Source organism: Pseudophryne corroboree, chromosome 11 (assembly GCF_028390025.1).
Source record: "Pseudophryne corroboree isolate aPseCor3 chromosome 11, aPseCor3.hap2, whole genome shotgun sequence".
NCBI classification, from domain to species: Eukaryota; Metazoa; Chordata; class Amphibia; order Anura; family Myobatrachidae; genus Pseudophryne; species Pseudophryne corroboree.
In genome coordinates, this window is record NC_086454.1 from 97,653,544 (window position 1) to 97,665,601 (window position 12,058).

A 12,058-nucleotide genomic window follows, 5' to 3' on the forward strand; every position below is an offset into this window, starting at 1 on the left:
CAGTGTAGTATCACTAGTCAGACATATGGGGAGCACAGTCATTTAGGGCAGGGGTTAATCTGTTTTTCTATCCTGATGTCCAGCCCGCTCCCCCTTCTATTTTTCACTTTCTGTTTGCCTTCTCTCCTTCTTCCCTCTTCTCTTCACTCTCCTCTGTGTGGGCTCGGAGTGAGAGAGAGAGAGAGAGAGAGAGAGAGAGAGAGAGAGATCTGCCTTACACACAGCATCCCTGTAGATCAGTCTAGCAGTATTAATGCAATGTAGGGGCTATTAGCCGATTTCCTGTGTGGTGTGCCGGTCCATGTTGTATGTACAGGCCGCAGATTTGGTTCCATAAGCACAGTGGTGACCACGCACAGGGCATCCAAGAGAAATCCTGGGCCCGGTACAACAACTTTCTGGGCCCCCACGCAACCCCCCTGGAGGGGGTGTGACCACAGCATGCTGGGTCATGGCCACACCTCTTTAGGGGCATGTCTAGCACGAGAAGCACCCACTCACAGAGGCATGGCAAGCCTCCCAGCCAGGGCTGTAGAGAGCCTGGCTGGGCTGGGCCCAGGTCTTTTTCAGGGGGCATGGCCTAATCACAGGAGGCGTGGCCATGCACCTTTAGAAAAAAATACAGAAAAAATAGTATTTTAAGCACTTCCCTGGCCACACTGCAGCCCAGCATACAGCAGCGTGTGCTGGGCTGAGAAGAAGAGCTGCTGCTGCCAGGTAAGAGGGTGGGGTGGGGACCTGGTCCCAGGTAATTTGTATCATCTCTCCACCGGGTGCGGATTATTAGATCGACAGTGTCTAGGTCGACAATGTTTACGTCGACCACTATAGGTCGACAGTCACTAGGTCGACAGGGGCAGAATGTCAACAGGGTCAGAAGGTCGACATGTTCTAGGTCGACAGGTCAAAAGGTCGACATGAGTTTTTTATGTTTTTTTGGTGTCGTTTTCTTCGTAGAGTGACCGGGAACCCCAATTAGTGCACCGTGTCCGCTCGCCATGCTTCGGGTAAGGTGCCTCGCTTGGCACAGATTACCGTTCCAATCGTAGTCCACGTGGATCGTTAAGTATGAAAAAGTAAAACAAAAGAAAAAAATTTGAAAAACTCATGTCGACCTTTTGACCTGTCGACCTATAACATGTCGACCTTCTGACCCTGTCGACCTAAACATTGTCGACCTAGACACTGTCGATCTTCAGACCGGATCCCCTCTCTCTCGGCACCACTGACCACGCATGAAAAACTTTCCACACACACTCTGGCATTCTCTGTTTATGCCTTTGTAATATTATACAATATCACATTATATTTCATTGTATCTGTACTATCTAAGCACAGGTTGGCAGACCTAGAACACCTGGCATAACTGCAGTGTATGCTGGGCCATAATTCCACAATAGCTGGCGTTACCTGAGCTCTGTCCATAGATAGTGACTTTGTTTGGGTCACCACCAAAATATTGGATGTTCTTCTGCACCCATTTCAGGGCAGCTATCTGGTCCATGAACCCGTAATTACCTGCAGGGCAGAAATCAGGGATTCATGTTATAAACCTCAGGAGAAACCCCAGCAGAACAGAGCGTTGGGAAAGCGGTTAGGGACTGCTGGGTACAGAGAGAGTACAGTAGTTATATAGGTCATAAAGATAAGAGAAAGGTAAAAAATCTAGCAAATCACGTAACATGCATAGAAGTATGTGGTACAATGCAATGCTTTAAACATCTTAAAGAAGACAGTCTAGTACAGGCATGTCCAAACTGCGTCCTTCCAGCTGTTGTGAAACTACATATCCCAACATGCCCTGACACAGTTTTGCTGTCAGAGAATGCTAAAGCTGTGTCAGGGCATGCTGGGATGTGTAGTTTCTTAACAGCTGGAGGGCCGCAGTTTGGACATCCCTGGTCTAGTATGAGGTACATGGCCATAACTAGGACGTGCGAGCGGTGCTGCCAACCAGAGTGCAGGGCCGAGGGGAAAGTACCGCCGCGGTCCCGCTGGCACCTGTATTTTGCTAGGAATGGCACATCTTAGTATGCAATGGGAGCTCAGCTTCCTGGTTCCAGCGGTAGCCCAGCCCTCTCTTCATGACATCATAATATCAAATGTGTGGGGACAGGGCCAATCCAGGGCCCATTATCACCCTGCTGCATTTTTTTTTTTTTTGGTCCCTCGTAGCAAACATAAGATTGCCCCCTAATTACTTAGTGTACCTGCCTCTCCAGGTTTCTCCCCTGTGTTACTGAAAGGAGAATCCCAATCATGTTACTATGCGTAGAGCTGCATGAGGTTTATAGACGCCACCAGTGGCGGCTCTAGAGGTGGGGCTGCAGCTTAGCATTTACTAAGCAGTGATAAGAGCAGAGAAGTGAGCCAGTGGAGAAGTTGCCCATGGCAACCAATCAGCACTGAAGTGACATCTATAATTTGCATACTGTAAAATAATACAGAGCTGCTGATTGGTTGATGGGGCAATTTCTCCACTGGCTCACTTCTCCGCTCCTACCACTGCTTAGTAAATGTCCCTCTTAGTACAAAATTCAAATAGGGGAGCCTCATCAATTGGCAGTGGGCCCCGGCTGGGGATGTTTGGCAGTGTTTGGGGTGGAAGTTGGTGTGGCTTCCCTATTTGAATTTTGGACTGTGCTGCAGCCCCACCTCTGCAACCGCCACTGGATGCAACTAGCAAGTTGTACTAAACAGCGTTTTTTCTGGTGGTTTGAAACCTAACCACACATAACCAATGGTTTTGACCTCAAAAGTGCTGATGTTACTATTCAGTGGTATGGACAGTCATTCTCAAACCGCTGTCGATGTCCAGCAGCTTACAAATGGCCAAACCATTGGAAACAAAAACACTGCAAAACCGCTGCATCTCTGTGGCCAATCAGAAGGTGAGGAGTCACAATACACTTAGAATGAGGGCAATCATTATGTACTGAATAAGGAGGCCGATAACGTTAATAATTCTCTTATGAGAACTGTATTGTATTCATATATTAGGGGCAAATTTATTGTTACATTTTATTAACAGTTATAAAGAGATTAGTTTTATTAACTATTTTATATGGGGCAATATGATTGAGTGAATTGTAAAATATATATATATATATATATATATATATATAATGTAGAAGACCCGGCACTCCTCTCGCTCCCCAGCGTGTCGGCAATGTGCTCCCGTGCCCTCACCTCCTAGGACCTAGGTCCCATACACAGCAATGGAAATAAGTGCGGCACTGGGAGTCTTGTAATAGATGTAAAACAAAACCGTGTCTTTAATGCATCTACGTTTCGGGGACGCAGCAGGACGAAGGGGCTGCGTCCCCGAAACGTAGATGCATTAAAGACACGGTTTTGTTTTACATCTATTACAAGACTCCCAGTGCCGCACTTATTTCCATTGCTATATATATATATATATATATATATATATATATATGAATTCATATTGCCCATTGAATTTTGCACTTGATTTCACCCCATTATTTTTATTTTTTAATGTTTAATAAAAATAGCTTGCGGTTCCATGCAATAACATAAGCTTAGATGCCAGATCATGTGAACAAGCTCCTCCCAGCGAAACGCGCATCACTACCGTTCACCCGACTTCCGGGACCTCCGTAACGGGGCTCCGACGGGCGGACTCCTCTCCAGCACACACAACAAGTATAGCACCGCTCTCTGCAGTGGGTTATAGCCCCCTGGTCAGGTCTCATCCCCGTGTACCCAGCGCAGGTACAGGGGAGAAGCTTTACCCATTCTGTGCATGCTGCACAGACAGAACCGTTTCCCCAGCAACAATTGTGCTGGGAATAACACCTGCCTGACGTTTCCCTGGTTACTTTATACATACACAGGGTATTTACCCAGTGCAGGGAAACCATTTATCAGCTGTTAATTAGTGTATTAATTAATTCCTTGGGCACTGAACACACATAGAGGGCATTTACCCAGTGCAGGGAACCACTTATCAGCTGGTATTTTATTGGTGCATCAATTAATTATTTAATCATTCAATTAATTAATTCTTTCTAGTACCAGCGCTACCAATATAGTCAGGTATTTATTTTTGACCACAGGCATCCCGACTGCAGGAGAGCTTTTTGCCTATATAATACTATCGCAGTGTTTATTTATAGATAGTCTGTTTTCACTAATTGTGACTATTATTTAAATATAATTGTATTCTTTGTTAACAGACTATCAGCTGCTTTCGCAGCTTATGTGCTGGATTCAATGTTGAATTTCTCATGAATTTCTTAAGTTGTTATATGAATCAGTATTTCTGCAACATTTTCAGCAATTCATTACTGTGACAATTATTTAAAAACAATTGTATCTTTCAGCAATAGACAACCAGCTGCCTTTGCAGCCCATGTGGTGTATTATAAGTGTATTGTCATATGAATTAGTATTCCCACAATATATTCAGCAACTCATTATTGTGGCAATTATTTAAATACAATTGTATCTGTCTGTAACAAGACAGTTAGCTGCTCAGACATCCTTATGCTGGAATCTATGTCAATCTTTATGTATGATTCATCATATGGTATCTCTGCAATATTTCCTGCTACATTCATACCTCAAAATTAGGACATACCATTATTATAATTGCTTTACCACAATTCGTTCGTGGTAAATCTTGTATGTGTTTTCACCACAATTCTTGCGTGGAGGATTTCCCATGGGAATAATCTCTCCATTCTTTTGAGGCTTTCTCTCCGCTTTTTTACCCACCTATATTTTGGTTCCCCTGAAAACTGTGTGTTTTTTTCTTGGGCAAACAAATTGGCTATTGATAACATCATTCTTTGGATCACCGTGCCTCAACTTGCTTAAGTAGCAGCTATCCCCCATGCTGAGAGGTATTCACTTTATTCTCTACAGTCATACCATGCTGGACCTGCCCGATCTCGTCTGATCTTGGAAGCCAAGCAGCATTGGGCCCGGTCAGTACCAGAAAGGGTGACCCTCTGGGAATACTCGGTACTGTAGTATTAAGGAACATACCTTCCGCCGATCAGCAAATTTCATTGCAAGTAAACTATGCAGAATACTTACCTCAGCTGACTACTTTAATAGGAGTCCGGATTTACAAAAGCCGTTTTTTTCTTGAATCTCTCTTATGAATATACAGGTGTATATCAAATCATAAGTTGATAGAGATAACAAGAATTTTCATATTTTCGCTCTTGACAAACGTCTAACATTAATACTCGCTTAAAATCCAGTGGGTGTACAGACAAACTTTCTGCCACCCACTTCAAATCAAGTGAGTGACATATCACTATATCGTTACCTAATACATGCTATTTAATACTTGTTTTAACCAATTTTGCTGATGTACACAGCAACATTTTTTATATTATCCTTTTCGTCTGTGGAGCATATTAAAAGTTAAGTTTTATTGTTGCATATACATGCTATGGTTTCATAACTTTACTAATCAGTCAATTTAAATAAAGCGTGCCCCAGAGAGACATAATAAACAGTCTTTCTTTTGCTTCTCTGCAAAACAACCCTCAAATAGTTTGTTCTGAACTAATGTCCGGGAGCACCGCCAACCCTGTTCTACCTCAAAAGCCTTTTTAGGCGAAGTCGGTAGCTATATGTTGGTCACCATTCTTACCGCATATGGTATAAAAATTGTATATTAATTATTGCACAATCTGGTCCTGTGCAGATTCCAAAAACCCCCATCCAATATGCCAGAAATATACTAAAGCATGTGAATATACAGTAGGTACCAACAACTGAACCTAGAGGGACTATCTACCTAGAGGATGGTGTTGTGTAGTGTATATGCAGAATACAGGGGACATCTATCGGCCATGAACTGCTTGGAATCGGTGACAAAAGTGACAATATGGCCATAATGGAATTGCGTGTTGGCCAGCTTGGTTGTAAAGCTGGTACACTTTAGAACTAGCCATAGCAGATATTGGGGATGGGTGCTGTAGTTACCAGAGCTGTTGGTGGGGGATCCTTCCCTGAACTGTGGCAAAGCCATGAATCCAAACGCATTGAGTCGATAGTTGAAGCTGACATGGACTATCTGACTGTGTGCAACCAGGTGTTCCGTAGGGCTATACCCAGGCTCGGAGCCGCTGAAGATTAGTAGGTACCCTCCATGTATCCAGACCATTACAGGCAGTTTGGCATTTTGATCCATCGAGGGTGTCCACACATTGACATACAGGCAATCCTCTGAACCCATCACTGTCCCGGTCTCACTCACAGGCTGTATCTGGGCACACATTGACTTGAACTCTGTGGCTTTAAGAGTGTTTTCCCAGCGCGCGGGCTCCTTAGGAGGTCTCCAGCGTAAATCTCCAGTGGGGGGACTGGCATATGGAATCCCTTTAAACATGTAAACCTTATCACAGTGGTGACCTCTAATCTTTCCACGTGATATAGTCACATCTACCAGTGTACATGCTGAATTTCCAGACAGATAGGCCAAACCCACCACTACCAAACACAGGATCACAACTCCGCCACATACAGCCGCCATTGTTTTGTAGGTTGGAAAGTTGCAGGAGGAACCAGATGTGTCAACGTCCTCTGAAGAATGTTCAAACGCTTCTTCATCTGAATCCACTAGATGCTTGTACTCTGAATGGGAGCCAGGCTCATTCCGCGTGTTTAGGTGCCTGTCAAGCAAACAGGGACAAGTTAGCGCCCGGACATTCCATTTATTTATTTATTTGCAATAAAATTCAATCAGCAGGACACCAAGTCCTGGGGCCTTCCTGCTTGTAAAATAAGGGAATAGGTGAATTAGGGGTACATTTACTAAGCAGTGATAAGAGCGGAGAAGTGAGCCAGTGGAGAAATTTCCCCATCAACCAATCAGCAGCTCTGTATCATTTTATAGTATGCAAATTATAGATGTTACTTCAGTGCTGATTGGTTGCCATGGGCAACTTCTCCACTGGCTCACTTCTCCGCTCTTATCACTGCTTAGTAAATGTACCCCTTAATCTCCAATGTACCAATGTGGCTGTATCCAAATTATCTTGGGGCATCATACATTTTATATTGCACCCCAGAGAATAGTATGGATATATCTGCCAGTGCAATTATATATTCTATATGCTGCCCCGTTCTAGTCTATATATACAAAGCTGAAGAGCAATAAACGTTATGTCATTGCGTTGGAACATAATGACAGTTAGGGGTTTATGTACTAAGCCTTGGAGAGATATATAGTGGAGAGAGATAAAGTACCAGTCAGTCAGCTCCTCTCTGCCATGTTACTGGCTGGGTTTGAAAAATGACAGCGAGGAGCTGGTTGGTTGGTATTTTAGCTCCGTCCACTTTATCTCTATCCAAGTCTTAGTACATAGACCCAATTAGTCTAAACACGTCTGTTATTTACCACCATACTTACTCATCACATACAATCTCATGAAGAAAACACATAGGGGCTAATGCAGACCTGATCACTGCTGTGCGTTTTCGCACAGCAGCTGATCAGGTCTGAACTGCGCCGGCGCCGCAGTGCACCGGCGCATGCCAGACAGCCGATGACCATCTCAGCCCAGCGATCACCTCTGCCTGATATACTGGGCGGGAGGGGGTGTTGGGCCGTTGTTCTAGGGGCGCGGGCGTGCCCAGACCATGCGGGGGGTGGGCCGCGACGGCTGCTTAATGTCACGCACAGCCGCTGCGACCCATACAGCGACGGGTAGCTTCCTGCCAGTGTGCAGGAGCTGCGCTGGCTGGGAGCTACTCTTCAGGTACAATGGGGGAGATGTACTAAGCCTGAAAAGTGATAAATATCACTGTGATAAAGCACCAGCCAATCGACTCCTAACTGCCATGTTACAGGCTGTGTTTGAAAAATGACAGTTAGGAGCCGATTGGCTGGTGCTTTATCACAGTTATATTTATCACTTTTCAAGCTTAGTACATCTGGCCCAATAGCATCACCGCCGTGCAATGCTTTTGTACCTGTGCAGGAGGGGGGTAGGGCCTGACATGCGGGGCGGACTCGCCCTGTGCTGGGCATCCCGCCGCGTGTCTGAGTAATTGTTAGGCCCGTAGACTCCTGATAATCACCCAATAACAACATCACACTATCCACAACCAAAAATGTACAACAGTATAGAAGACATATAAAAGGCACACAGTAATGCACTGGCAACAAACAGAGGGCGGGATGTACTAATGTACATCATCGACCGTCGCCCCCGATGCTGAACACATGCGCAGGGTGACGGGGCCGGCCGCGGGGCATGCTAGGAGGGATCTGATCGGATCCCTCACACAGCGCTGCAGAGAGAAGCCCATAGGCCTCCCTGGGGTATTGCCAGCAAAAGCTGGCGAACCCCTCCGCAGCACTGTCCTGCAGGCCGGGGGATAGTACATTAGGAAAATGCGGCTTAGTACATCCCGCCCAGAAAGAGAACAGAAGCAGTGAGGACGTCCCAAAAGCACAATATTGAAGATTAGATTTAAAAAAAAGATAATGCTAAGGGTAAACTATACTGTCAGGGACACGGATGCTCAGCAAGCACCACAGGTCTGCAGACACGGGATTATAACACTGCCACCACCCACAAATTATTCTAACATAAAACCCAGGGAAGTTGTGGGCCTACCAATACACTTTTGATACTAATTGCGCTTAGGCAGCGGCTCCCAAGCATCCATGCAGTTTGCTGGCAAGGCTCCTATTTCAGCAATCAATTACTATTTTCAATTGCACAGGCTCAGCAACACAGACCTCCACGCAGTATGGTTGTGTGCCTACTGTGTCAGCAATCAATTGATCACAATTTGTAGCATAATTTAGCAATCCAACAGTCTCTCCAAAGAATTTGGGGTTCTGTGAGCATGTATATGAAAGATTAAAATAATGTTTATTTTACCAAAAAAAGAGGACAATGCTTATTTTAGAAAGTTACAAAAAGTAGTGGTTACAAGATAAAAATAAGAGTTCTTAAAGGATATACATACAGGTAAGCAAAGAAGCAAATAAAAACAGGATTAATTTACAGCCTTAATCACGCAGCTAAGTCTGTCCGCAGGGTAACGGTGAGAAACATGGAGAGACTACAGGCAAAACCCCACCTTTGATGGACCCTAAATTTTTCAGCCTCAAACACCAGCTGCCAACACTTTTTATTACCAGAATATCACACCTTTGTGATGTCATCTGAGGCCCTGACGATTGGCTGATTCAAATTGGAATCCTTGGACCTCCCACGATTTGCTCATGCAGCTTCTAACTGATATTCACATAACTGGACATAACTTCCCCTGCAAAATGATAATCTCAGATCTGGGGTGTCCATTCAACCCTGTGCTATTTTTGAAACAATATGAATATAAATATCCTGTGTTTGTGACATGGGATAGTGGAGAAGTTTTATATCTTGGAAATGGTGTTTCTCAGAGATATGAAAAACGCAGTCCACCTCCGTATATGTTAGGTCTCTATAAAGAAACCTATATACAGGTGGGGAGTACGGAAACATTCATTTTATTCCATATACCATATACCATATCCCAAATGATGTTCCCCTAATCTAATATAGTGTAGTCACTTTATGTGGATGTCTCAATACACATGTCTCATTATACATGTGGTCTGATGACCCCCCTGTGGGAAGCTTCCTTTGAGATGCCAACACAGACAAAAGACTGTCCTGTCAGGTAATTGCCATTTTCCTCTGAATTCATTTACCTTTGATGTAAAGACCTGACATCACCCCCAGGCCTTCCTATACCTTAATTAGCATTGACACGCTAAAGGCCAGTACTCACTGGCCGATGCGGGAGAGATGTGTGCTGAGCGAACCGCTCAGCACACATTTCTCCTGCCGCTCAGCACAGCGTGATGTGTGTTGAGCGTGCGGGGAGAGATGGGGGGGGCCGCTCATTTCACCCAGCGGGTGAAATGAGCGACCCGCTAGATTGTCCTGCACGGCAGGCCAATCTAGCACCAGCAATAGCGATGCGCGGGGCTGCGTATCGCTATCGCTGTAGGGGGTACACACGGAGCGATCAGGCTTAAAATCTAAGCAATCTAGTCAGATTGCTTAGATTTTAAGCAGCGATCGCTCCGTGAGTACCCCCCTTTAGAATACCTTTTGGTGAGTACTATGGCAGTTAGATGTTAATCTGATTGCCAGTTCCTGGCTCATCCTATGTCCCAATTCCCAATTCTTATAATTAATATCTCCTAAGTGTGAATATGCTTTTCAAGAATATACAGAGATACATCCGAGATAGATAATTTATATATGTCAAATGGACCTCTTGCCCAGGACACACAGCATATTCTAATGAATCTAACAACAGGTATTCATTTATTGGAGTGTCCTGGACCAGGTTAACTCTGCTGGAGACCCAGGACACATTTACCATGGGACCTCCTATGCCTGAATTAACATTACAATGCCAACATTACCTTTTGTGAGCTAACAAGGGCTTCCCTAAATCTGCTGTCTTTGTTAATTGACAGAGAAGACTCCTGCATCATAGAAACTAATCAATGTATAGATAATTGAGCATCAGATTCATAACCCAATTAAACAACATAATTTCAACTACCTGATTATTGAGATTCTGCCCTAATAACTCTGAACCTCACAATACAATCAAATGCCGATAAGAGAAAAAGATGATGGTGAGTAGAGAGAGGGAATAAGAGGGGGAAAGAGAAGAAGAAAAGAAGAGCAGGGGAAAGTCAAAATGGGTCAGTCAAAAAACATGTCTACCGAAATCAGTACTCGGATCATAATACTCCTGTCAAATACTGTATGTTTCCTAAAACATTAAGGAAGCTCTACACCAGCTGCATGTCAAACAATGACATGACTTGAGACTAATACTACACCCATTGGCGTTTCTACCATGGGTGCAATGTGTGTGGTCCAGGGGGGCACACACTGCACCCATGCTGTGTTAAAACTTACCTCTTGGAGTCCCGCGATGGGCACTGAAGCCGCAGCAGTCGCTGCAAAAATCCACCCCAAAATGGCCGCTGCGCATGCGCAGTAGCAATTTAGTCTCTGGAACATGGCGGGCACCATGTTTCCGGAGACTTGCGCATGCACAGTAGACTCTGGCACATTGCCGGAGCCTACGGCGCTGTGGAGAGGAGGGGGCCCACCCGAAGTCTGCACACGGGCCCCCTCCTCACATAAAACGCCCCTGACTACACCATTATATATATATTATTAAATAAATACATACATATTTTCTGTGGTTGGGGTGCTGGTGGCAGCTTTTCTGCCTGTAAAGAGGGAGTTGGAGACACCAATGCTAACAGGAGAGAGCTGACCAACCAGGACCAGAACCAGTGATGACACTTTTAGCCACTTAACAGGGATTCATTTATTTATTTTTCTAAAAACCGCTCAGAAATTGTCTAGGTTTTTTATGAGTGAATTAGGTGAAGAACATGTATTTAAACTTATCCAAAACGTGTGTGTATATATATATATATATATATATATATATAATATGATATAATATAAATTCCTTATGCGCTATTTTTAATTATATAGTGGATTCCGATCACTAATTTTGCCAGAATGATAACGTTGTTGGGTAATAAATGTTGTTATTATTATTGCGCAGCTTCCCCCAAATCAGGCATCTTGCCAATAAGGCCTGTTAAGATTGATGAAAATAGTTTTTTTTTTGAGGTGCGCTCTAAATTAAATGGATCTTACCAATATGAATGTGAACTGTGAATGTTCTATATACCTTATATGACTACACCCAAAGTTTATAAAAAAAACATTTTATTGTTAAAATACAAGTAAAATATTCAAAAGTTGATTTTATATGCATTCTCTTATACATACAGGAAGTTTTTTCAACTGTTCAAGGGTTTATATACCCGTACAATTCTTGCTAATACAATGATTGTATATCAATAAAAATTGTTTCACCCAACGAGTTTCGTCTATGGCGACTTCTTCAGAGGTGTTTTTGGGTGTAAAGAGGAGAAAACAATATCTTATCTTACCGCTCAAAATTCAAATTAATCAATATCTTATCGAACAGCTCAAAAATGAAAAAATAAATTAAATAT

At 43.8% G+C, this 12,058-nt stretch overlaps 1 protein-coding gene and 1 pseudogene across 3 annotated transcripts in view; one reads left to right on the top strand and one right to left on the bottom strand.

Annotated features, from left to right (window-relative positions):
- Positions 1-12,058, bottom strand: part of LOC134968972 (para-nitrobenzyl esterase-like) — a 143,253-nt gene that overhangs the window by 40,295 nt on the left and 90,900 nt on the right. For all 3 annotated transcript variants that reach the window (XM_063944651.1, XM_063944652.1, XM_063944653.1), the window contains exons 2-3: positions 5,968-6,656; positions 1,411-1,518 (exon numbers count right to left, since the gene is read on the bottom strand). In XM_063944651.1, coding sequence (XP_063800721.1) covers positions 1,411-1,518; positions 5,968-6,656 — 797 coding nt within the window. The remainder of the gene's footprint in view (positions 1-1,410; positions 1,519-5,967; positions 6,657-12,058) is intronic.
- LOC134970584 (5S ribosomal RNA) lies at positions 4,883-5,001 on the top strand (annotated as a pseudogene).